The 27390-nt window shown below is 45.1% G+C and overlaps 1 protein-coding gene across 1 annotated transcript; it reads right to left on the bottom strand.

Moving 5' to 3' along the window:
• On the bottom strand, positions 1-27099 carry LOC123018042 (vomeronasal type-2 receptor 26-like). Its single transcript, XM_044419780.1, has 3 exons — positions 27007-27099; positions 26158-26322; positions 1-897 (listed from the first exon to the last, which is right to left on the bottom strand). Exons 1-3 carry the CDS (start codon positions 27097-27099, stop codon positions 1-3), a joined length of 1155 nt encoding a protein of 384 aa, XP_044275715.1.
• Positions 27100-27390: the final 291 nt, after the last annotated feature.

The raw sequence follows: 27390 nt of genomic DNA, 5'->3' as shown, positions 1-27390 counted from the left end.
TTATACTTGGCTTTTCGTCATGAGATGCTCTTTGGTATTCAGATCAGGCCTCACAAGAATAATGTAGCACTTGGGGAGGAAGATGCAGCCCAGCAGCCCAGCACTGGAGGCCACAATGGAGAAGACCTGCACGGCCACCATGTACTTCCCCTTGGTGCTCAGATAGGCAGGAATGAAGGACACCCAGACACTGCAGAAGACCAGCATACTGAAGGTGATGAGCTTGGCCTCGTTGAAGGCCCCGGGCAGCTTCCTGGCCAGGAAGGCCACCGTGAAGCAAATGGCAGCCAGGAAGCCCATGTAGCCAAGGGCAGTGTAGAACATGGCCACAGAGCCTTCGTTGCACTTCAGGATGATCTGCCCAGGCTGGGACTGCTTGTCTGAGTCAGGGAATGGTGGGGAGGTGCCCAGCCAGATGGTTGAGATGACTACTTGGACGCTGGAACAGGACATGACAATGGAGTTGGCCAAACTCCTCCCCAACCAGTTCATCGCCCGGTTGCCTGGCTTGGTGGCCAGGAAGGCCAGCACTACAGTGACAGTTTTGGCCAGAAGAGAAGAGATGGCCACTGAGAAGATGATGCTGAAGGCTGCTTGTCGGAGGAGGCAGGTGATGCTTCTTGGCTGGCCAATGAAGAGGAAAGAGCATGCAAAGCAAAGCAGGATGGCGACAAGCAGAATGTAGGAGAGGTCTCGGTTGTTGGCCTTGACTACTGGGGTTTCTTGGAATTTCCTGAAGATTCCCAAAATGCTTCCTGCAGCTACAGAGAAGAGTAGGTTTACACAAGTGAGGAAGGACCCCAAATATTCTTCATAGGACAGGAAGGTGATGACCTTGGGAATGCACTGATTCCGGGATGTGCTTGGATGCTGGCCTTCTGGACACTTCAGGCAATGCTCTGCATCTGTCAAAAGCAAGAGAAACAGCACCCCGACAGCCAGTACAGTCTCTGTTCTGTACATTGTATTCATTATTGTTGTCGTTCTTATTATGAGTATTAGTAGAAATGGTAGAACTGCTGGGAGGGGAATGATTCTTGTGTGAGAGCCAACATAGGGTGTTTTTCTGCCCTGCGTAGACTTGATGGGCCCCTTCATTCTTTAAAGCAGGGGTCCTCAGACTTTTTAAACAGGGGGCCAATTCACTGTTCTTCACACTGTTGCAGGCTGGACTATAGTAGGAAAACAATTTGAATGAATTTCTATGCACACTGCACAAATACTATTAGTAGCACAAAAAAAAAAAAAAAAGGAAAATCAAAACAATATTTAAAATAAAGAACAAGTGTAATCAGCAGAAACTTTTTATTAGTATTTCAATCAGAAGTATTGGCCTGCTTTTGGCTAAAGACAAGTTCAATGTCTGGTTCCATATTCTCTCCTCTCTTCTGCATTCTCGCTCCTCTGTTCTGTTTTCCAACGTATGCATAAAACAGGGGGAAGAGCCAGCATGTGCACAATTCATGCTGGCAAGGTCAGCAAAGCAGCGGGAGCCAGACAGAGCAAGTGGAGAGAGCAGGTGCACGCTCAGTAGATGGGAGCTGTCACAATTTGGTGCGTGCATTGGCTCTCTTTTAGTATCCGAAACTGAAATAGTTTCAGAGAACGTCTGCACTGGCTAATAGATTTTGGACTCATTCAGATATTGTTTTCTCTGAAAGAGTCTGAAAGCTCTGAGGTGAACCTGGTAAATGACCTTGGTGGGCTGTATCTGGCCCGTGGGCTGTAGTTTGAGGACTTTTGCTCTAAAGTCAATAAATGTCCTCACAGCAATTGTCATGACAGCGAAATAACTGGAAGGTAGAAATTGCACTAGGATGTGTGGCAATCATTAATACATTCATGCACCAGAAAATGTCTGATGCTGGCAGGGAGTCCTTCCCTTGTTTCTGCACCATCTCAAGTATTTCACGAAGATCATGATAGCACAAAACAACTTTCCCAGGTCAAGCCAGGCATGCAGCCTTCTCAAGACAAGCTTGCTGCAATCCTGCTTGAGTGGCGGGATATGAAGCAAGGGTGCACAACTCCTCTGGGATTTCCATAGTCCCAGCCAAAATCCTACCTCTAACTACAATGCTTGAGCCAGCCTTCAAGGGTCAGGTAAGATGCTGGAAGAGGTGCTGTTCTCCCACCCAGGACTCATCCAGCCTGACTCTGAGGCCTTCAGAATTCATTGAGCCTAACACTAGCTGTGCACCCACCATGAGTGCATGGAAGCCACACAGGGGTCGATCCTGAAGCTGTTTTCAAGGCTCCAGCTGTGCACCCTGAAAATTCCATCCTTGCCTCCCCAGCCACCAGCCAGCCCCTCTTCTGCCACAAGCTCTCCAAGAGGGCAATTTGCTGGTACCCACCACCCCTCCAGGAGTGGAGCTGAGGTACAGTCAGTGCAAACTGAGAAATTGGGACTGGTCATTTGGCCAGCCATTCCCTTGCCTGACCCAGGTGTTGTGTTAATGAGAGGGACCCAGAAGAGGACACCAACACAGGGGCACTGGCAGCCCCCGATATTCCTTCTGTGCCCTTCCAACATAATAGTTTCATCAACCTCATCCACAGCCATACATAGAGCATCTTGGAATCAAATGTTCTTGAACCAAGTGACACATTCATTGTTCTCTCTTTCTTCCCAGGAAAACCTTCTGAGTGGGTCATCTTGTGTTTGCAAAGTATTCTGGGAGGTTCTGTGAGTTCTGAACTCACTCTACATCACAGAAGTCATCAGGGTGGGAGTGAGATGGGAGAAGACTGGGGGTGGATCATTTCAATTTGTTAGAGGGAGTTCTGCTCCCCCAGTGGAGTGGGTTGAATTCCACACCTGGCAATGCCTGCCCAACTGGAGGCCAAGAAGGAGCAGGAAAAAGTGGTCTTGATTCCAGCCTTGACTCAGCCATGCTGGTCACCAGGTGGCTCTTTGCCACTGACAGACTCTCTGCTCTGCCTACCTCACAGGGTTGTTGTGAGGATAGCATTGAGAGGAGGAGAAGACTTGGATTGATAGTGGGAGGGAAGGCTTTCTGGAGAGATGGAGGACTGAAGGAGGAATGCAGGGACACTGCTAGGCAGGAGAGGCTTAGCAGCAAGGGGTACCAAAGGGACAATGTGCCTACAGTAGACAGAATGCCAAGGAGCAATGCAATAAGGCATTCTGGAAAGTAGAGAAAAATATACAGAAATGTGGTCATGCCGCCCATCCAGCATGGGGAGGGTAAATCGAACAGCTAGGAAGGTTTTCTGCTCTGTTACTCCAGAAGAAACCAGAGCATCATAAATGCTTTGCAGGATGATGAATGTTCCGCATTACAAAGCTTTACCCTCCTCCAAGGCATGACATTTTGCGCTGTACTCACCCACCTTCCCTAGTGGAGATGGTCCCTTCTGCACACGGGGCACAGTCATAGCAGCAAAGGGGCTGTCCTTCCCGAGCCACCTTGAAGAAACCCAGGCAGCAGCTCTCCACACACCTGGCCAGGGGCAGGGGCTGAGCAAGAGAGAAGGAGCATCAAGGGAGGAGGGTTGGGCTGAGGAAATTGGAGACTGAGGAGCTGGAAAGGACAGAGAGGGGAAGGATCTCCAGCATTTCAGTGGATTCCATAACTGAACCCCCAGCGGTAAAGGTGAAGCAGCTGGACATTCCCTCCAAATGAAATGCATCACCTGTTACATCTCAGGCTATTTATTCATTTAATAAGTATCTGTAGCTCTGATTATCCAGAATGTTATTGAAGGAATGGGAAATGAAAACAATGGAATAATGGGGATGGTTTTCTTCACCTGATCTTTCCATCTTGGCCATGCAATGGGATCTCGATGAATGATCAGCTTGGGTCCAGGCAAGCCCCATCTTTCTAGATTTCCAACTTTCACTTTCAGAGCAGTCTCATTTGGAAAACCCACCCAATTAAAAAGGTCCATGTTGGCTGTCAGGTCTCCGTTCTCATCCAAATACACCCCGTCAATAGAATGATTGTGAAACTGGGGGTCTCTCAGGAAAGGGTGGAGCTGGAACAAAAAAGAAAGCGAAAGCAGTTAAGACCCGTTTCATACCCCAGGTTTGCTAAGAGCTTGATCCCATTTAATGTGGCTGGGTATGACTCTTACTAAGGTCAGGATTATGATTTCACTGCTGGGTGCCCACGGTCTGCTTTAAGAATTTAGGAAATAGACAGTAGAAGCCTCATCACTGAAGGGAAAGGGAGGACAGCTTCTCTGATGGAAATTTTTCAGGAATCCAGAGCGTGCAGTCCTTCAGCAGATAACCTGGGAGTTCATTATAGCATGTTTAATGGGATTTCTTTCTGAGGAGTCTCATGGGAATCACAGAACAGGGGATTTGAAAAGGACCCCAAAGGGCTTCCTGTCACTTCAGACCTTTGTTCCATTTCTGCATTCTGGGATGATCAAGCAGAGATTGCTACCATACCCCTCTTCAGTCTTTTCATCTCCAGGTTTAATGTGTCAAGTACTTTCAATGTGAACTCAGTTCTTTGTTTCCAGTCCATGCATCATCCTTGCTTACCCCCTCTGAATGCATTCCTATTTCTCCTACTGAGAACTTGTGAAATTTCCCCCTGTCTCCCAAGTTATTAGCTAGCCCACTAGCTACGAAATTTGAAAAGCGCGGGTTTGATCCCCTCAGTACCCCACTCGTTACCTCTCTTTGTTTTCAAAAGGGGCCATTGATGAGCACACTTTGAGTCCAGTTCTGGAGCCAACTGTGCGTCCAGCTGAGAGTTGTAGTACCTAACTTGCTTGGAGCTAGTTTCCTAATTGCAACATCATGGGGCACTTCGTGCAAAGCTTTGCTGAATTGCAGATAGACGATGTCCACAGGATTCCCACAGTCCACCAGGGAGGCTACTCAGTCAAAACGTGAAATCTGATTAGATAAACTGATTTATTCCGGACAGTCCCTACTGGCCTCTGGGCATCACTGCATTATTTGCAAGGTGTCTGATGACCACTAGCTTTATAATCTACCGCTCCAAGTGGGTTCGCTCTCTGGAGGATCGCTGGCTTCCCTAGAAAGTCCTAGACCAGCTGGAGACCCATGCACTGCTCTTCTCAGCTAGGAACCAAAATGTAGGTTGCTGATTGCTATCAGGTGATTGCTGGGATTAGGAATGCAGACACAACTAAGGGAAGGCTGTGTTCAGCCAGGCCTAGCAGGTCAAACAAGGATAGTCTTGTGTTCTGAACCCAGGCAAGATAGCAAACCAATTATTTTTAGGTCAAGGAATCTGAGCAAGGGCTTGTACAGTCCTCACACTCCTTCTATGTTCTTCTTCAGGATGACTCAAAGCAACTCTAAGGGCCATGACCAGCTGGACTCAGTCCCGGCAAGCCAGTAGAAGTGTCCAAATCGGAGAACAGAACATAGAGTGTTCCAGCTGCTGCTTCATTTGGAAAATCTCATCTGAATTTTTCATTTTATGAATTCAGTCCCCAAGAAGGGGAGAGAATACCTGCCATGGATGAAACCGGTGCACATCTAATCTGCCTCCATTTTCCATGGACTTCCTCCTTGATGTGGAGGACACTGCTGCATCCACAGCACGGGCCACAGCCTGGACTGTGTTGTAAGCAAAGAAGCTGTCCAGAGACAGTGTTCGCTCCTTGTCCTCTTGGGGCAGGCCTACCAGGTTCTCCTTCTCTCTGCATCTTGCCCACTCTTTCACCGACAGGACATGCTTTGAATAGGAACACTTGAATGCTCTCATTACAAATTTCTCTATAGAGAAATATAAATCTCGTAAACCGTGATAGTTGATTCTTTTACTTGTTTGGGGAAGGAATGAAAAATATGTATAGACATGCTGGAAAAGATGATTACCATAAGCTACAACAAAGGTAAAGTCGCACAAACTTGTGGATATCCAGACTTTCCCATGAACTGGTTTCATTAAAATTTCGATAGCTCTCTCCAGAATGAGTATTCCATAGAAGAAGGAAAGCGACTCTTGAAAATATATGAAGACATTGATTTCTACAAAATTCTGAGGTGACTGTATCTTCATTGGTATATCACCTGATTTCATTTCTGAGACACTGTGAGAAAAAATCATGCAAATGCCATTCCTGAGGAGCTCCGCTTTCATGGTTCTCATGAAATTGTCTCCATTCTCAGTGTCCAGTGAAAAGAGACCCACCATCGTCCACCTGAAATGCAGCAGCAGTCTGACAATCCCTGGGTACTGGATGCCTTCTTCTGGGAGCATCCTGTAGAAGGAAGGGGACTGGTTTCTTTCTCTCTGAACTTGAGAACTGAAAGCATAAGTAACCTGGGAGAGAAAGCAAGAGACTGATGGATTTCATCACATCAGCACCAAATCAAAATCCCTTCACGCATGAGAATGAACCAGTTAACCTTTAAATGTATGCATGAAACATGATTTTAAAAGAAGCACTGCTTATTATTTTCTGAAAAATAAAGCATTTTCACACCGTAAGTTTAAAACAATGACAAATGGATGTTTGTAGTAATGTGAATTCTTGAGCTTCTGATTTTCCATCTGCAAACAATCTTCCCAGTCCTATGTCACATACATGGGAGAAGAATTTGGTTTGTAGGTGGTCAGACACAGATGCCATGAACACCTCCCTGGGGTCTCAGGATTGTCCTTGTCCTTCTGCATTTGATGCATGGGAAAGAAAAGGAAAATATCCTAGATGTCGATGATGAGATTCACCCTGAAGTGCAGAATTATTTGTTCTACATCTGCTCCTAATGATGATTCCATTTTTTTCCCTGAAAATCAAACAGTAAGGGTAAAATATTTTGGGTTCTATCAAAGACACAGAAGAGATTCTTGACGGATAAACCTCTGTCAAGAAGATCAGAATGTGGGAAAGATCAGTCTGGAGCCAGTTCATTTCAAACCAGAAGCAGAGCTTAAGATAACTGTGCACAAAAGGAACTTGCATTATATTTTCTCTGCATCTGATCATTGCAAAAAGCTGAGCATAAAATTGCCCCATGCCTGATGGTTGTGGCTGCTGATCTTGACTGGAGATGGGCTCACTCTCTAATGGCGGTGTGCACTTACGGTAAAGAAACTTTTTATACAATCAGTTCCTGGAGTTTCCTCTCTCTCTAATGGTGAGAAAATGAAGAAGAGGTACCTTTTATTAACCCTTGACTGAGGACTGAGTGGGATGGTCTGTGGTCCTGGGAGTGATACCATGAATGTAAATGACTTTGCGAATGTTTGGCTTTCTCTACATGAAACCTCATATCACTCCTCCCAAGCCTCTCACCTGTGGAATTTTGAAGATGCCATGCATGTTGGAAAGCTGCATGGAGTTGTCAGAGTCAGATTCTTCAAGGACAGCCCGCAGATGATTTTGCCTTCCACATTTATAGTTGGGAATGTGGGCCTGAGGGGTCGAGAGCAGGTCTATGGCAGCATCGGATGTCAGTCTAACATCATGAAGGCTGTCATAGATGCTGTAGCCAAGGGTGACGTTGGGCAAGAGGCTGGGATTCTGGTTGAGCTCCTGGATGGCAAAGAGGAAGGAGAGGATCTTCCAGTAAAATGTGGATTCCAACCTGAAAAAAGAAAGAAAAAAGAAAGAAAACAAATGGTTTGCCTTTCCATCCCTATTCATGAATCCTTCCAATGCCTTCTGCTGTCTGTTCCTCAGGTTTCCACATGCTCATCCTAGTCCCAACCAAAAGCAAGAGCCCAGCTGCCAATTCCTGTGGAATTTCTGGTAGGATTCCAGTGGGTGGGAAGGTCTACTTCTGATTGGAGTTCATATCAATTCCCTATTACAAGGCACACACAGCAATGGTACGCATCCCAGCAAGAGCCAGCAAGTGCATCCGTTCACACTGAAGGGGAAGTGAAGACAGAGGAGGGTAGAGGCAAGGAATACTGCACTCCTTTTGGGTCCTGGTGCCTTCCTGTTGCCTTTGACTCCTCTCTGGGCTTTATTTCCCTTCTGCTCACTGGCTGGGCTTTGCTACCCATGAGTTTGCAGGCTGGGTGTTCCTGAGAGAAAGGCCAGCTGGAAGAAATTCCTCTGGCATTGCATTACCTCCAACTTGCCCTGCCCGGCTGCCCATAGTGCCTTTTGGTATCATTTGAAGCAGGGCAGTGACTTACCAAACCAGTTCATTAGAGGCAGGTTTTTTGAAAGTGTGTGCTCTAAATCGGCCCTCAGTTGCAGATATGCTGGCACTGAAGACGATGTCTCCTGGTCGGTAATAAATCTGTGGCTGCAGCTCATCCCTGTGCCAGCTCCAAGGGCATTTGGCCTCCAGGATCCTGCAGGAGGCATCTGGGAGGAGCAGCAGGAAGAAGAGTGCCATCCTGTTGGCACTTGACACGGGCCCCATCCTGCCCCTTTCAATGAAGTAGAGGCACAGTTAGAAGAATTTGTTTCTGAAATGGATGAGGAGTCCGATTAGCCAACACTCCAGCAGAAGGGAAGGAGAGTAAGTACCGTGCCCTTCAGACTCCTCTCCTGTCCCCACTCTCTCCCAATCCCTTAGCAGGCTGTGAGGGAATGAGGTGCCTTCTCCTTTGCATCTGGATGCAAAACACCCCTGCAATCTTAGGTGTGCCTCAGGGGGTTCAGGATGGTCATGGGGGAGGGTACCCCTTGAGCCTTAGCAAGAAGATCAGTAATTTCCATAATTTTACAGCCACAGGGCTGGTTGAACTCTGGGGCTTTCTGAATGCTCTCCTCAGTCCCATGGGCAGGAAAGGCACATTCTGAGAACTTGTTGTTGCAACTCCTTTGAGGCAAGCAGAATCAAGGGACTCTTTTGGCCATGCAGTCTGCCAGTGGCCTTGAAGATATGACCTGCTGCATCTCAGACTTGCCATTTTCCCCTCCTTTATTGCCTCACAGTGAGGGAAGCAGGTGCAGCAAAAACTCTCTTTCACTTTGCCCTTTCCCTTTTTTTATGCTCAACTAGGTTCCTTGAGGTCCTGGTCAGGGCACCTCCAGCTCAGAGGAAGAATTGGGCTGGCTCCAGAATTGGGCTCTTCATGAGGCAGACAAATTTTCTCTTGGGGCCCAGCTTGAGCTCCAGGGATGGCACAGACTGTGATTCTGTCAAAATGTTGCTCCAGCAGAGCCAGCCAAGAAAGGCATGAAGAGGAAAATTGCCTGATAGAGGAACAATCCTGTCCATCCCATCTTAGCAATCCTCGAAGGACTGGGGGGGAAGCCACTTTCCCTTTCTCTTCTCCTCTCCCCTCCTATATCTCGGGGGAAATGTTTCTCTTTTCCTCTTTTCTACCATCCTACTTCCCTTGGGGGGTGGGGGGGGTGTTTGCTGGGACTGCATGTTTCCTGCTAGTTCATCCTGGAGATGAAACCAGTTTTAGGACAGGCATGTCTAAAAGCAGAACCGGAACTGTTCTTGTTTGAGAAGATGAAGCAGGGGGCTTTTGGGTGTGCATCCGTCTGTGGGATCCAGTGTGTATTTAGTGGGATGGGAATGTGAGATCCATGTTTGAATACCCACTCATCGCTTAAGATGTCTGGGTGACTGTTGGCCAGTCACACACTCTCAACCTGCCCTGCCTGACAGGGTTGTTCTTGTCAGGATAAGAATGGAGAGCAGACATAGGCAAAATGCTTGCTTTCCTCATACATGCAAAAGGACACTGTTTAAGTGCAAGGTGATACTAATAATAATAGTGACTGTGGTGGTAAAAATATTATTAGCGCTACCCCATCACAAATGTGAAGATTGCCCTGCTCTGGAGTCTCAGGTTTAGCAGCCATGATTTGCAGAAATGATGGGACTTTTTCTCGTGTTTAAGGTTTCAGAGAATGGGACATCCCTGTGTCCCTGTCTCCAGAGACTAATGAGACTCTTTTCCATTCTCATGGTGCAGTAACGTTTTTCCCATTCCACTGCAGCTCCAACATTCCAGGATTGGGGCCATTCTGTGCAAAGTGCTGCAGAGATGCCTGGTTACACCAAGGGAAGCCTTGGAGCTGCGTGGCTTCCAGAACAGAGTGGTGATTGATGTCCCAGGGCTCTGTTCCCCTGAGGGGAATCCCAGATGCTGTGAGGCTGATGGAGCATCTGCACAGCCGAAGGCACCATCCCAACTTGCAGGGGTTCAACTGGAAACCAGCAGCATCCCCCAGACGTATCATATTCTCCACACAACCTGTTATATGTAGGGAGAAAATAATGGACCGGACAAAATTACCCAAGCTGAAGAGTTGAACTGTGGCAGAGAAGGCCTGAGGGAGATTTTAGTGACTTCTGAGAGGTAGGGTGGCCTGGTGGATCAAATGCCAAGCAGGAGACATGAGAGTTCCCAGTTCCACTCCCGCTTCATCCACAAGGCTCCCTGTAGATGCTTGGCTAATCACTCCCTCTGAGTACGCCTCCCTCACAAGGTTGCGGTTGTTGGGGACATCAAAAGGAGAGGAGGACAGGCTTGGGAGCCTTTTTCCTGCTTGGCACAATGAGAAAAGGCAGGGGGAAAATGCAGCACAAGGTTCTCCCCACAGGCTCCTTTTCCTCACTGATGTAAGTTTGTGGGCTTGTACAGGCCTTTCTATGCAGGGCTTGAGGGTGCAGGAGACCCCTCCTCCCAAGGACATAAACATAGAAACACAGAAACAGATCGAGTCAGGAGGAGCCTCCTGGGCCATCTAGTCTGACTCCCGACTCCAGCCGGCTCTGCTCACAACATGCCCAACATGGGCATGTCTACTCTATCTTTGAACACCCTCACCAACATAGAATCCCTCCTGTAAAGCATGAGGGAAGCATGCAAATGACCAGCCATCCCCAGCCATGCTGCTACTTTCCAAGAAGGATTCCAAGCTGCAAGCAAGACTAAGGTTGCTAAAACATGAGGAGTCTGGCTGAACTCCTGCTCCAAGATAAGCCAGGGCGACTTATTTTATATGCCAGGGCGACTTATTTTATATTGTTATTTCCTGTATTTTAATTTTATGTTGTGAGCCGCCCCGAGGCTTCGGCGAATGGGGCGGCATAGAATGTTTTAATAAAATAAATAAATAATTAAAAAGAATGGCAACATCAACCCTTTGCGTGTCTGCCAACTTTCGAGTAAACCCTGAGATTTCAGGGCAGCAAAAAGGACTTCTTCAACCCATCCTCATCTGGAGCAAGACATTCCCTGCTCTTGATCTTTCTCTTCCTGCTCTCAGCAGCAGGAAGAGAAAGATCTCTCTTTCAGGACCTCCCTGCAGCAATAGCATGATGCATGTGACGGTGTGCTTGGCAGCCATGCATGTTTGTGAGCATGTCCTGGGGAGCCATCCCTGAGCAGGCCAGCAAGGGAAGTGATCTGCAATGCTGGATGTACCTTCACTGAGGAAGCCTCCCACCCCACAGGAATCGCCCCTGGAAAACAAGCAGGAGGGATTTCCAAGTTACTTGAAAATGTTTTAGAAACTGAGAAACTGCATTCCCGTTACCCTGTAATGTTCTTGGCAGTAATTACTCATCTGATCACACTTCAGAATAAGGCATACAAATGCCAAAGACTGAAAAAGGAATTCATAGTCACAAAACAAGAAAACACAACGCTTAGCTTATGAGATCAACAAGGGAAAATTTCTTGCGTGCTGCTTCCCCCATGTATGAAACAGAGCTTTTAATTTTCCCAACTACTGAAAAGTGCAAAGGATGATTTTTTCAATTGTTTCCATTCTATACTGTCCATATAACAAAAATGGATCTCTGGGCAGTTCACAAAAGTTCAAATCATGAGCTGTTCAATGATAAAAGCACAATTCATGCTTTGTTTTTCAGCATGAGGTGCTCTTTGGTGTTCAGGTCTGGCCTCACTAGAATAATGTAGCACTTGGGGAGGAAGATGCAGCCCAGCAGGCCAGCGCTGGAGGCCAAAATGGAGAAGACCTGCACGGCCACCATGTACTTGCCCTTGGTGCTCAGGTAGGTGGGCACGAAGGACACCCAGACACTGCAGAAGACCAGCATGCTGAAGGTGATCAGCTTGGCCTCGTTGAAGGCCCCGGGCAGCTTCCTGGCCAGGAAGGCCACCGTGAAGCAGACGGCAGCCAGCAAGCCCATGTAGCTGAGGGCAGCGTAGAACATGGCCACAGAACCTTCGTTGCACTTCAGGATGATCTGCCCAGGCTGGGAGTGCTTGTCAGAGTCAGGAAAGGGGGGAGAGGTGCCCAGCCAGATGGTGGAGAGAACTATTTGAACACCAGAGCAGGAGATGACAATGGAGTTGGCCAATGTCTTCCCCAACCAGTTCCTTGCCCTGTTGCCTGGCTTGGTAGCCAGGAAGGCCAGTACCACAGTGACTGTTTTGGCCAGGAGGGAAGAGATGGCTACTGAGAAGATGATGCTGAAGACTGCTTGTCGGAGGAGGCAGGTGATGCTTTTTGGCTGGCCGATGAAGAGGAAGGAGCATGCAAAGCAAAGCAGGAGGAAAACAAGCAGAATGTAGGAGAGGTCTCTGTTGTTAGCCTTGACTACTGGTGTCTCTTGGAATTTTCTGAAGATTCCCAATATGCTTCCTGAAACTATAGAAAAGAGTAGGGAAATTCCAGTGAGGAAGGACCCCAAGGATTCCTCATAGGACAGGAAAGTGATGTCCTTGGGTATGCACTGATCCTGGGCCTTGTTTGGATGCTGATCTTCTGAACACTTCAGGCAATGCTTTGCATCTGTCAAACAAAGAGAAACAGCACTCTAACATCAATTCAACTTCCAGCTTCTTGCATTTTATTCGTTATTATTGTTGTTCTTATGACTACTATTATCATCAATTGTATTAGTTGTATTAGGGTCATAATTTTAGTGTAAGAGATAACATGGAGTGGATTTTCAGCCTGATTGTGCAGGAAGGCCATGCAGTCTGGTCAGACCGATCTCTGGATCATCCATTTCCTCATCACAAACCCACATGGAGGGCGACATCCTCCAGCATCGGTGCTTAGATTGCAATCAAAAATTTTTAGGAACTGCTGAAATAAAGTCTCTGTAGATTATGACTGGGTTTACACTGTCCCACTCTGACTGCTCATTTTCAGAATACATATCATGGGTTTGGCATTCCCGGGTCAATCCAGGCACCCAGTTCTTTCATGACCAGCTCACTGCAATCCTGCTTGAGTGGGGAGATGTGATGCAATGTTGCACTCTACTGAGATTCCCATTGCCCCAGCTCTAATCCCAGTTGTTGCTACTCTGCTTGAACCATCTTTTAAGTGTAAGGAAAGAGGGTGGAAGGAGTTCTGATCCCAAAGCCAGGACTCATCCATCCTGACTCCCAGGCCCTCAGGATGCAATGAGCCTGATACAGGCGAGGCACCAATGAGCAGTGCACCCAAGCAACAACAAGACCATCCTGACACTGCTTCCATACCACCAGTTGTGCACCCTGGGAATTCCATCCCTGCCTCCACAGCCACCAGCCAGCCCATCCTCTGCCACAAGCTCTCCAACAAGGCTCTTTTCCAGCATGAGAAGCCCCACTCACCCCTAAGCTCAATGGAGACCCCCACCCCTTCATGAGTTGAGCAGAGGGACAATTTGGATAGACTAAGGAATTGGAAGCAGTTATTTGAAAATGGCAGAAAGTGAAGAGGATTTGAAGATCTTCTTGATGAGGGTGAAAAAGGAGAGCACAAAGGTTTGCTTGAAACTCAACATTAAGGAAACTAAGAGCACAGCATCCGACCCTATCACTTTCTGGCAAATAGATTGGGAAGAAAGAGAGGGAGTGGCAGATTTTATTTTTTTGCGCTCCAGCATCACTGCAGATGGTGACTGCAGCCAAGAATTTAAAAGATGCTTGCTCCTGGGAAGGAAAGCTACGGCAAATCTAAACAGCATACTAAAAAGCAGAGACATCACCCTGCCGAAAAAGGTTAGCATACTCATGGCTATGGTTTTTCCAGTTGTGGCTATGAAAGTTGTACCATAAGGAAGGCTGAATGCCAAAGAATTGAGGCCCTTGGATTGTGGTGCTGGAGAGCAATCCTGTGAGTCTCCGGGACTGTAAGGAGATCAAACCAGTCAGTCTTGAAAGATCAACCCTGACTGCTCTTTACAAGGCGAGATACTGAAGATGAACCTCAAATACTTTGACCACCTAATGAGAAGGAAGGACCCACTGGAGAAGACCCTAATGCTGCCAACAATTGATGACAAAGAAAGGGTACGGTGGAGGATGAGGTGGCTAGATGGAGTCAGTGGGGAAGTGTGTGTGAGTTTGGGTGGACTCTAAGGGATGGTGGAGGATAAGAAAGCATGGAGGAATGTTGTCCATGGGATTGCAAAGCATCAGCAATTACTTTTGCATCTGAGCAAGAACAATTTATCAGCCATCCCTTTGACTGACCAAGGTGGCAGATGAAGATGGACCCTAAAGAGGACCCTGACACATGGGTATTGCCAGTCCCCAATCTGACTTTCCTGCCCCTCCCTACTTTGTAGTTTCCTTGACCATCTCCACAGACCTGCAGTGAACCATCTCAGAGACAAATTGTCTGGGGCCAAAGGACATGTTTTGGATTTGGCTCTATCTGCCCAGGAAAGCCTTCCAAGTGGGTCATTTCATGTTTGCACATTATTTTTGGAGGTTCTGCGAGTTCTGAACTAGCTCTATTTCTCAGAGGTTATCAGGGTGAGAGAGAAGAGGAAATAGATTGGGTGTGGGAGGTTGTGCTTAGGTAGATGGAGCTCAGCTCCCTGAGTGGGGTGGGTGAAATTCCACACCTGGCAACACCTGCCTGACTGGGAGCCAAGATGGTGCAGGAGAAAGGCGATCCAGAGTCTAGACCTCACTCCACCATGGAGCTCAGTGGGTGACTGTGGGCCCCTCACAGACTCTCAGCCCAGTCAAACTGAAAGGGTTGCTGTTCAGATAGCAGTGAGAGGAGGAGGAGTAGAGCTTCATGAATCACCTTGGGATTCTTGATAAAACATGGCTGGATGTAAAGAAACTGAATAAAGAGATACTGGATGCTTTATGATGTGGCATGCTCAGCATTTTAACCCACTGCACCTTGTTTTTTTACTGTTAGATAAATATGTAATGTCATGGAAGCACATCACTCCCCAGTCTATCTGACAATATGCTGAAACCCAGCATGCACAGCTGAAGATCTGACCCATGTGCCCTCCCTCCCAACCTTCCCATACAATGTGAATCCCCCAAACAACATGGGAACCATTGCTTGCATAACCCTCTGGTAATAATCCTCCCCAGCATCCTCCCTGTTGGCAAGCCCTGCTGTGCCAGCAAGAGGAGAAGTCCTCATCTGTGTCTTCCAGATGAGGCAACAGAAGGTCTAAAGGTTTCTCATGCTCAGGAATGTTCCTCCTCTGCAAGCCATGAAGTTTTCCTTGGGGAAGCTGCACAGGGTGCTCTTGGTTTCTTTGTAAGTGGAGGGGAGTGACCGCCAAGGTGCCATGAGGAATACTATGGTGGGACAAAAAGGTGTACTGAAAGAACAGCACCCACAAGATGGGAAAAAAGTTTTCTGGAGAGGTGGAGGAGACAAGGAGTAATTCAGGGGAGGTTTAGGAGCAAGAGGTTCCAAAGGGAAATCATGCCTGCAGTAGATAGAATGGCAAGGAGTATGTGGCTGCTGAGGCAATGAATAAATGAGGCATTCTGAGAAGCACAGAACACTGGGCACGAGTTGGCCCTTGTAATGCTTCCAAGACTGGAAGGAAAGGGTGGGTAAAAGCACTCCCAAGGAAGAGAATTTCCATTCTGATACTCCAGAAACAACTAGGCCAGCCAAAATTCTTTTCAGGATGGCCGAGCACCCCTAAATGAGCACCCTACCATGGTTGAATATTGCCTTTTCTGCCACATTCACCCACCTTCCCCAGTGGAGATGGTCCCTTCAGCACAGGGATCACAGTCATAGCAGCAGATGGGTTGTCCTTCCCGAGCCACCTTGAAGAATCCTGGGCGGCAGCTCTCCACACACCTGGCCTGTGGCAGTGGCTGAGTGAGAGAGAGGGAACATCAAAGGAGGAGGGTTGAGCTGAAGAAGTTGGGACTGGGGAGACTGAGCATGAAAGACCTAGAGGGGTGCACCTCCAGCAGTTCAGCGGATTCCCTAAATCAGTTGTTTTTAACCTTTTTACCATTGGGAACCACCAAAAATTGGAAAAGTATTTCAGGGACTGCTGAGGCAGAAAGGCCTTATATGCACAATATAGCATTTTGTGCATTTATTTTTAAACATAGTACAAAAAAGTTTTTTTCTAAAATAAGCAGAGACTGAGCAGTAGCAAATACTAATAAAAGAATACAACATTGAAATTCAATGTTATCGAATAAAACAGAAATTCTTAGGCAGCAATATGTACTTCAGCTAGGGTTACTGTGAAACCTGCTGTTGCTTCTATTCAAGAATACTTGATCAAAAGTTAACAATAGGAAAGTACAAAATCAACATAATTGCAATATTATATTTATAGGAAATAGAAATTGTAATATTAACAGCAGAGGTATCCAAAATCAATCAAAGTTACTTAATACAATGATATTCATAATGTGAAATATGGAAAGATAGCACCCACCCCCAATCCTGCACACAAAAGAGCACAGTCTGGCTGAGCCCAGCTAAGAGTTGCCCTTCCCAGCAGAAAACAGCAGAGGAAGGAGAAGCCCAGCCTCATTCCCCACCCAGAGGCCAGACCTCGCCTGGCGAGGCGTGACTCCAGTGGGCTCCCTCTGAGCTCCCCCTGCCCTCCCCTCCCCTCCCCTCCCCGGGCAGGAATCTGGAGCCAGAGCACAATGAGCCCACAATGGCTCTTCCATGGACTGGCAGGAAATGCGGGTTGAAATCCCCTGCACTAAATGAATCCCATCCTCTGAAGCTGAAGCAGCTGGACATTCCCTCCATATGGAATTATTCACCTGCATTCACAACATCTTTGACATCTCATGCTTTGTATTGATGTATGAAATGACTGCACATCCCATTAGGCAGAATGTTAGTGAAGGGAAGGGAAATTTAAACAAGGAAATGATGGAGATGGTTTTCTTCACCTGATCTTGCCATCTGGGCCAAACAATCAGATCTTGCTGAATGGTGAATGTGGGACCTGGTAAGCCCTGTCTTTCTAGACTCCCAGCTTTTTTTGTTACAACAGTCTTGTTGGGAAACAGCATCCAATTGACCAGGTCCAAGTTGATTGCCAGGTCTCCATTCTCATCCAAATACACCCCGTCAAGAGAATGATTGTGAAACTGGGGGTCTCTCAGGAAAGGGTGGAGCTGGAAAAACAGAGAAAGCAGAAGCATTTGAGAAGATGCATTTCATACCCAAGTTTTTGCAAAGAACGGGTTCCAGTTTATTTGGCAGCATATGACTCTTACTATGGAGCAGTTTCTAATTTCATACATGGATGTCTATGTTCCAGTTAGGAATTTAGGAAGCAGAGAATGCTCACCTCATCACAGGAGGGGAAGGGAAGGTACCTTCCCTTAGGGGAAAATTTCAGGAAGCAGCAAATGGACAGTTCTTCTCAGGAACCTGAGGTAATTCAGAAGCTGATTTGGGAGTTCATTTCACTTTGTTCAATAGGATTTTTTTCTAAGGAGTCTCACAGGTTTCTCAGAGCAAGGGATTTGGAAGGGGCCAAGAAGGGCTTCCCCCCTTCATGTGTCACTGCTTTGTTGTGGTGAAGGGGTTTGTGTAGCTCAGTGAAGCTATGGGCTATGCCATGCACCCAAGACAGACAGGTCATAGCACAGAGCTCTGACAAAAGGTGATCCACAGGAAAAGGAAATGGCAACCCACTCCCGTACCCTTGCCATGAAAACCCCATGGACAGTACAAAAAGGCAAAAAGATACGACGCCAGAAGATGAGCCCCCAGGTCGGAAGTTGTCCAATATGCTTCTGGGGAAGAGCGGAGGGCAAGTATTAGTAGCACCAAAAAGTCTATTCAAAATGCCATTCAAAAATAGGCCTCAAAACAAAATGAAAGATTGGATAAATTGGATAGTCATGTTTTGGACATGAATAATCAACTTACAGATATTCAACTCAAAGTAGGACAAAATGAACAAAAGTACAAGAAGACTGAAGATATTGATAAGGCAATTGGAAAGATAGATAAAGAGATGCAACAACTAAAACAAATAAGTCACTATGGGATTCAGTTGTTACACTGGAGCTGAAGAACGTGTCTAACTATCTAAGATTTCAGAATATACCAGAGGCAAAAAATGAAAATGTAAGTGACTTAATAAACACTATGTTAACAGATGCTCTTGACTTGGAAAAGGAAGAGCTTGACAAAGAGATTGACCTGCTTTATAGAGTTAACTCAAGCTATGTAAGAAGGCATAAACTTCCGAGGGACGTTCATGTTAAATTTACAAAAAGATCTGTAAGAGATGATGTCCTCAGAGCTTCACATGATAAACCATTAAAATTTGACGATAAACACAATGTAATTGTTTTGAAACAAATACCATGGAGAATCAGAGAAGGACAGAAGAAGTATCAATTTCTCACTTCCAAGTTGATAAAGAAAGGAATTATGTTCAGATGGAAAACACCAGAAGGGATGTTCTATTGTATTTCAATGTATCTTATTGTGTTGTAAGCCGCCCGAGGCTTCGGCAAGGGGCGGCATAGAAATGTTATAATAATAATAATAATAATAATAATAATAATAATAATAATAATAATGTTTTTACTTGGAATGCCACAAGATATAAACTGGATTCAATCTTCAAGGCACAAGAATTTTATGAAAAATTTAAAACAGACTGCTAGGATAATAGTCAATGGAGAATTTACAGACACTAAAGACATTCAAAAGGGCACAAGACAAGGATGTCTTGGACAAGGATCACCATTGTTATTTATATTGATTCTCGAAGTTTAAAACAGAAATGTTAGAGAAGACACTAAAGGCTATTAAAGGCGCTAGAATCAGAGATGAAAGCTAAAAACTTCAAGCATTTGCAGATGACCTAGATTTTATCATAGACAAGGACTCAGCAACCTTTAACACTCAAGGAGCCATTTAGACCCATTTTCCCACAGAAAAGAAAACACCGGGAGCTGCAAAACCCTTTTGACATCTAAAGAAGATAACACTGCATATATAGTTTTTCACCTTTATGCTATGTATAAAAAAACTATAGTGTGTTGCATTTATGAAATCAATGAACTGCTACAGAGAAAACAAATTTGTATTTCTGTTTGCAACAAAAACATTTTCAACTCCAAAAAAAAAAAAAAATGCTGGGTTGAAAGTCACTTTCAAATAAAATACTCAATGTCTATCTGAGTCCTCCTCATATTTATGAAATAAAAAGCCGAACTTAAATTATCCACCTGCAGCATACCAAACATGCCACCTCCAGCATACCAAAAACGCAGTCTGCTTCTTTGTGCCCTCATCATTTTCTCACGTGGTGAAATATTGAACAAACATCCCTCTCCCAGTGTAATAATGTTGCTGGAATTTTTAAAGAATCTTCTTAAGTAGATCTATAGCTTCATTATGATTTAGCTGCAGCTCTTGTTCAGTCACTAAATCTGTTATTTTTAATCTTACATTATAAACTAGCAGGATTCCTTTCATATATTTTGAATAGGAGAACAGCTTCCTGCAGAGTCAAAGTTGGTGCTAAAGGGCTGCATGCATTAAACAGCAAACCCCGTAAGTTCATCATCAGTAAAAGCAAATGAATCTACCTACGTACCATTAAATGTTCGATTCTCTTCAGAAACTTTTCTTTTCTTCGGATTTATCCATGGTTGGAGGGAGGGAAAGCTCAGTAAATTGGCGCTGGTTGCAGATATAGGTGTGTTATATAAACAGCAGATAAACAGTCAAGTGATGTGAATTGTGACAGGTCCCAAGCACAGCTTTTAACATTCAGATGAAGGAGATTACATTGGGACAAAGAGAATCTTTTCAGCAGCTTTTCCTGTATCATGAGAGCCTGCAGGAAGCTTGCTTAGCAGAGGAATGTAGCATTTACTTAACTAGCTGATTTACTTAACTAGCTCGCCTTGTGTTCCTGAGTGGAGCTTCGAGCAGATCAGCTGTTGTGCCAGTGAGTGCTTTGAGTGACAGAGCCACAGCAGAGGGGTTCAAGAGCCACGTGCAGCTCTGGAGTCGCGGGTTGCCAACCCCTGTCCTAGACAATTCTTTGGTAACGACGCCTAAACTCTTAAAAAATATAGAAGGCTATGGTGAAGTTACCGGGATGAAAATAAATAGAGAAAAGACTAAACTGTTAGTGAAAAACCTTACATTGGATCAAAACACAACTTTGATGGAGCAAGTAGATCTTCAAATAGTTAAAAAGGTTAAATATTTTGAATTTCTCTTACAGCTACATGTGCTACATTGAAGGAAGATAACTATGTTAAATTATGTAAGGAGATTAAGAGTGATCTAGAAAAATGGGCTAATTGTCAATTATCACTGTTGGGAAGAACAAAAAGAGTTAAAATGAGTATATTACTAAAGCTTTTGTTTTTATTCCAAAATATTCCTATAAAACTGGATAAAAAGTGTTTTGATGATTTAAATACTCAAGGTTTTGAGATTTATATGGCAAAAGAAGAAATCAAGGATTAAATTAAAAATGCTCCAGGAGGCCAAAGGGAATGGGGGCTTTGGCCTTCCTGATTGGATGCTGTGTTATCAAGCTTGTGTTTTAATGTGGTTAAAAGAATGGATAACACTAAGAAATAAGAGAATTTTATATCTTGAAGGGCATGATTTACAAAGGGGATGGCATGCTTATATGTGGTTTGAGAAGTGTAAGACACATGGCTATTTCTTAAATCATTATATTAGAAATTCATTGATGTCGGTTTGGGAAAAGCTATAGACAAAGCTTTATACTAAGTTGCTGAGATGGCTTTCTCCAATGGAAGCTCTTACATATCCAAATGCATTGAATTTTAATATGATTGTGAGATATGATATTTTAGATAATGATGGAGAATTGAAACCAAATCAAGAACTATTTATTGTTGTAAGCCGCCCCGAGGCTTCGGCGAAGGGGGCGGCATAGAAGTTCACTAAATAAATAAATAAACAAAAAAACAAACTACAGGAGCAGGGTATTGATCTTTCTTGATGGCACAAGGTTCAAATACAATTGTGATATAATACAGACTATAGAATGTATGGTTTTTATAAGGAACTAACAACATTTGATCAAATGATTTTAACATTAGATGAAAAAAAGGTTAAAAGATTGTATACTTTTCTTTTGGACATGAAAATGGAAGATGAACAAGTTAAGGAAATTATGTTAACATGGGCACAACATTTTGGATATAATATTGAGTTACAGAAATGACAAATGCTGTGGGAAAGAAATATTAAGATGACCTTAGCAACTTCTTATAAAGAAAACCTTTATAAAATGTTTTATACATGGTATTTATCACCAAATAGATTAGCATAAATGTTCCCAAATATGTCAAGTAGATGTTGGAAATGTAAACACAAACCTGGTACTTTTTATCATATGTGGTGGACTTGTGTTAAGGAAAAAAATATTGGGTTAAAATACATAAATGGCTTGAAGAAATGCTACAAAAAACTTTAACATTTAAACCTGAAGTTTTTCTTTTAGGCTTTATCCCTGATGACTTTGATGAACAATGCATATATCTGATCTTACATGTAATTACCGTGCATTTGCCCAACACTGGAGGAATGAAGAGCCACCTACTGAAGAGCTGATTTTTAAAAAGATTTTGGATTGCGCATAAATGTAAAGATTGTCTTTGAAGGAGAAGGATATTGGTTAGAGAAATGGGACTATATCTAGAATTGAATATGGTTATTGATTGTAAAAAAGAGTAAGATGTCAACCCAATGTCTTGGGAATAATTGTTGTTTTGGATTTGTAGAGAAAATAATAAAATTTGAAAAAAACAACTGAGGCCTTTGAATTGTGGTGTTGGAGAAGACTTCGGCAAGTCCCTTGGACTGCAGAGAGATCAAACCAGTCAGAGGAGATCAACCCTGAGTGCTCTTTAGTAGGTGAGATACTGAAGATGAAACTCTAGTACATTGGCCACCTATTGAAAAGGAAGGACTCACTGGAGAAGAGCCTAATGCTGGGAAAAATAGATGACAAAAGAAGAAGGGGATGGCAGAGGATGAGGTGGCTAGATGGAGTCACTGAAACAGTCAGTGTGAGCTTAAGTGGCCTCCAGGGAATGGTGTTGTCCATGTGGTCATGATGGATTGGATGTGACTTCGCAATTAACAACAACAAGAAGGGCTTCCTGTCTCATGAGCCCTTTGTTCCACATCCTGCACTCTGGAAAGATCAAGCAGAGATTGCTATCATAGCTCCCCTCAGTCTTTTCATCTCCAGGCTAAACATGTCCAGTTCATTCAATTTCTCCTCATATGGCTCTGCTTCCAGTCCACACATCCCCCTTGCTCTCCTCCTTATGGATGCTTTCCTCTTTCTCCTACCGACATCCTGTGAAATTTCTTTGTGACTTCCAAGGTATCAGCTAGCCTATCTTTCTGTCGTGAGATCTCCATATTTAATCAGCAATTTCTGCACTTCCTCATTGAAACCATCAATACAAAGGTGGAAGAGAACAGAGCCACAGACCAAACTCTGCAGTACCACGTTTGTTACCTTTCTTGTCTGAGAATGGGCCATTGATGAACACACTTGAGTCCGATTCTGTAGCCAACTGTGCATGCAGTTGAGAGTTGTTCTACCTACACTGCTTGGAGATGCTTGAGTAAGCATGATCTCATGGGGCACTTTGTCCAAAGCTTTGTGGAAGTCTGTATAGATGAAATCCACACAATTTCCTCAGTCCACCAGGGAGGTCACGCAATCAAAAACTGAAATGTGATTAGATGTCAGGCTATCTTCCTGACAAATCCAGACTGGTTTCTTGGCAACATGGGATTATTTGCAGAGTGTCTGAAAATTGCTATCTTCATCAGTGGACTCTTTTGGGACAGGACAGTCAAGGAAGCAACTCAGAATTTTGGGCTTCCCTTGTCCTCTGTCAGAATGTGGTCACCTGCAGGGACTACCTGAACCACAACATCTTTCCTCTGGCTTTTCCTCTGGATGTATCTGGAGAAGCCTTTTGGTTGCTTTTAGCATCCCTCACGGACCTCCACTCCACTTTTCATGGTCCTGAAGTTGGTTGCATGACTCCACGGGTTCTAGTCATGCAGGGCATCTTCTAGATCCTTTGCTCCAGACTGACCCACTCTTCTGGGGACTTTCCTCCTCATTTTTGTTTCCCTCAGGATTCCGTTCCTCAGCCTCAACACTCTTTCACTCCTCTGTCCTCCGCACTAGACTTAGTGTCCCAGCTGCACTCCTCGACCTGAAAACTTGTAATTTTCTCATTCCCTTGAAGTTGCCCACTCGCTGCTCCAAAGCTCTCATGTTTTGTTCCAAGATGGCTGCTGGATTGCACTTGTTGCACCTGCCTGCCATTCTGGCCTAAGGCAGAAAACCAGGCATGGCATGGAGGTTGCAGGCCACTAAACCTGGGGAGTTTTCTCGGTCCATACTCTTTAATTTGGATTCTACCTTTCTCTCCATGTTGCATCCTTCTGTGCTTTCTTCTCATTTCCCTGAAAGTGGCCAGCAGAGTCCCCTTTCCTCTGCCTTCCTCTCCTCTTCCACTAAAACTCCACTTCCAAACTCTGGCTAGCTCTACAAGTTGGCTCAATTGCTGGAAGCTTGCTTGCTTGTCTAGAAAATCCCAGACCAGCTGAGGCACCATTCCCTGTTCTTCTCAGCTAGGGACCAGATGAATGCTGGGATCTGGAATACAGACACATCTAAGTGTAGATTGTGTTCAGCTGGGCATAGCAGGTCCAACATGGATTGCCTTGTTTTCTGACCCCTGGCAAGGCAGAAAGTGAACTTATTAGTAGGACAAGGAGTTTGAACAAGGACCTACATAGTCCTCATGCTGATTCTTTGTTCTGCTTCAGAATGACTCAGAGAAACTCCACAGGTGGACACAGGTGGACCAGATGGACTCAGTCGTGGGATGCCAGTAGAGGAGACCAAAACAGGGATCAGAACAGAAAGCGTTCCAGCTGCCCCTTTATTTGTTAAACATCTCATGTTGTAAGTTTAATAGCTAAGGAAGCGGTGGTTTGGGGAAATACCTGCCATGGATGAAGGTCATGCACACCTTGCCTGCCTCCATGTTCCATGTCCTTCCACCTGTATCTGGAAGAAACAGCCACATCCATGGCACGAGCCAGAGCCTGGACTGTGCTGTAACAGAAGAAGCTGTCCAGAGAAAGTATTTGCTCCTTGTCCACTTTGGGCAGGCCTTCTGGTTCCTCCTTCTCGCTGCATCTTGTCCATGCTTTCACTGACAGCACATGCTTGGAATATGAACACTTGAATGCTCTCTCCACAAATGCATGCATGGTTTTATACAAATATGTAACACCATCATAGTTCGTCCTTTTCCTTTTTTGGGGAAGGAAGGAAAAATATGCATACACGTGCTGGAATGTACTCATACTATTTCGATAAGCTAAATCCAAGGTAAAGTCAGCCAAGGTTGTGGTGATCCAGACTTTTCCATTAACAGGTTTCATAACCATTTTAATAACTCTTTCGACAATTTCTATTCCATAGAAGTAGAAAAGGAGCTCTTCAAAATAAATGAAGACATTGATTTCTATTAACTGCTTCAGTGACTGGAATTTGAGTTTTACATTGCCTGATTTTAGCTGTGAGAAGCTGTGTGAAAAAATCACACAAATTCCATTCCTGAGGAGCTCTAGTTTCAAGGTTCTCATGAACTTGTCTCCATTCTCAGTGTCCAGTGAAAAGAGACCAACCATTTTCCACCTGAAGTGGAGCAACAGCCTGACAATCCCTGGGTACTGGATGCCTTCTTCAGGGACCATCCTGTAGAAGGAAGGGGACTGACCCTTTTCTTTCTGGACCTGAGAAGTGAAAGCGTAAGTGACCTGGGAAAGAGAGGCAGAGACTGATGGACTACTTAATTTCAATACCAAATCATAGTTCCTCATTTCATTCAAATAAAGCTTTAATTATCTGCATGAAATATGATTTGAAAGAAAGCAATGTTTATAGTTTTCTGAAAAATGCAATTTGTTTTGAAAAATTTCTGAAAAAGAAATTGAAAACATAGAAAAGGAGGCTGGGTGTAACCTGAATCCTTGAGTATCTCTAGATGTTCCATCCTGTTTTAAATTTCCCAAGACTTCATCCCATAAATGGGAGAAGAAATGGTTTGTAGGGTGGGTCAAACACAGATGCCGTGGACACCTTCCTGGGGTCTCAGAGTCTCCCCTGCCCTTCTGCATGCTATGATGGGAAATAAAAGGAAACTATCTTTGCCGCCCATGACATCCTTGACCCTGAAGTGTAGAATTATTTGCTCTACATCTGGTCCCATGAAGAATGCAAATTTTACTGATGACTGCACATCAAGCGTCAGTTCTTTATGGTTCTATCAGAGAGACATAAGACAGTGGAAGATAAAAGACGCTACACTAGAACTTCTCTAAAAGAATTTCAGAATATGTAAAGGATCAGCCTGGAGCCTGTTGTTTGGATTCGAGAAGTGAAGCTTAAGATAACCATGTGCAATTGTTATTTCCTTGAAGTTCTCTCTGCATGTAATCATTGCAAGAAACTGAACATATGGAATCCCAGGATATGGTGGCTGTATCAGCTAGTCTAGAGATGGGCTGACTCTCAATTACAAACTGAGAAACATGGAAGCAAAGCAAATCAGAAAGTCCCTGGTTCCAGCTTACTCTGCTATAGTAATATTCAGCATGTGGTTATTGGTCGTGTACCTACAATAGGGGGGTCTTTTTCATACAGTTCCTTACTCGAGCTGCCATCTCTCTCACGGTCAGACAAGGAGCATGAGGGATTTTTCCGTTAATCCTTACCACTAACAGTACCAGATGGGTGCCTGGTGTGGGGCTTAGGTGGCTTGAGCTCTTTTCACCTTGGGACTGAGTAGGATTGTCTGTTGTCCTGGGAGGGATATCATGCTTGCTAATTACTGGCAGAATCTTTTGCCTTCTCTGGATTCCATCTCATACTGTTTCTCCCAAGTCTCTCACCTGTGGGATTTTGAAGATGCCCAGCATGTTGGAAACCTGCATGGAGTTGTCAGAGTCAGATTCTTCAAGGACAACCAGCAGATGATTTTTCTTGCCACACTTGTAATTGGGAACATGGGCCTGGGTGGTTGAGAGAAGGTCTATGGTGGCATCTGAAGTCAGTCTGGCATCATGAAGGCTGTCATAGAAGTTGTAGCCCAGGGTGATATTGGGCAAGAGGTTGGGATTCTGGTTGATCTCCTGGATGGCAAACAAGAAGGAGAGGATCTTCCAGTAATATGTTGAGTCCAACCTGAAAAAATAAATCAAGCGGGTCACTCTGCCCAGGAATCCTTTCACTGCCCTTTCAGGCTACAACTTGCTTCTTAGGCTTCCACCTGCTCAGTCTGGTCCCAGCTGAAAGCAAGAGCTCAACAGCTGATTCCTGCAGAATTTCTGCTGGGATTCCAGTGGTTCAGCACACCTGTTTCCCATCCAAGTCTAGGTCTATTCCTTATGCCAAGACACCTGCAGCAAAGGGGCCCATCCCAGGCAGGAGCCCAGCAAGGTCAGCCATTCACACTGAAGGAGAATGGAACTCAAAGGAGTGCAGAAGCAAGAAATGTGGAAGTTGTTCTGGGGCCTGAGGCCTCCCATTGCCCTGGACTACCCCCTGGACTTTGCTGCCTCTAAGTTCACTGGCTGGGTATCATGATAGAGAGGCCAGCTGGAAGAAGATGCTCTGGCTTTGCATGCCACTGCAGACTGCAATGCCTGGCTGCCTGTGGTGCTTTGTGCTATCATGTCAAGCTGGCCAATAACTTACGCAATCTTTTCATTAGAGGCAGGTTTCTTGAAGCTGTGTGCTCTAAATCGGCCTTGTGCTCCAGAGATGCTGGCACTGAAGACGTAGTCTCCTGGTCGAAAATAATTCTGTGGCTGCACCTCAGTCTTGTGCCAGCTCCAGGGGCATTTGACCTTCAGTCCCTCACAGCAGGTCTCTGGGAGGAGCAGCAGCAGCAAGATGAACTTTGCCATTCTGCCGGTACTTGACACAGCCTCCATCCTGCCCCGTTCAACCTAATAGAGGAACAATGAGAAGAATAACTTCCTTCCAAAATGGAAATGGTGCCCAGCAAGTCAAGGCTTCAGCAGGAGGGAAGGAGAAGATGTGCCTTCAAGGAGGCCTCTTCACTTGCGCTTAACCCCAGCTGAGCTCTGAGAAAGAAAAGCAAGAATGATGTGCCTTCCCTTTTGTGCCTGGATCCCGGACACAACCCTGTGATCTCATGTTTGCATCAGGGGGCTCTGGATGCTCCTGGGGTAGGG

This window comes from Varanus komodoensis, unplaced genomic scaffold (genome assembly GCF_004798865.1).
Source record: "Varanus komodoensis strain SLA01 unplaced genomic scaffold, ASM479886v1 scaffold108, whole genome shotgun sequence".
Classification (NCBI taxonomy): Eukaryota; Metazoa; Chordata; class Lepidosauria; order Squamata; family Varanidae; genus Varanus; species Varanus komodoensis.
Note: the sequence above shows the minus strand (reverse complement) of the source record. Positions and strands in the feature narration are given on the sequence as shown.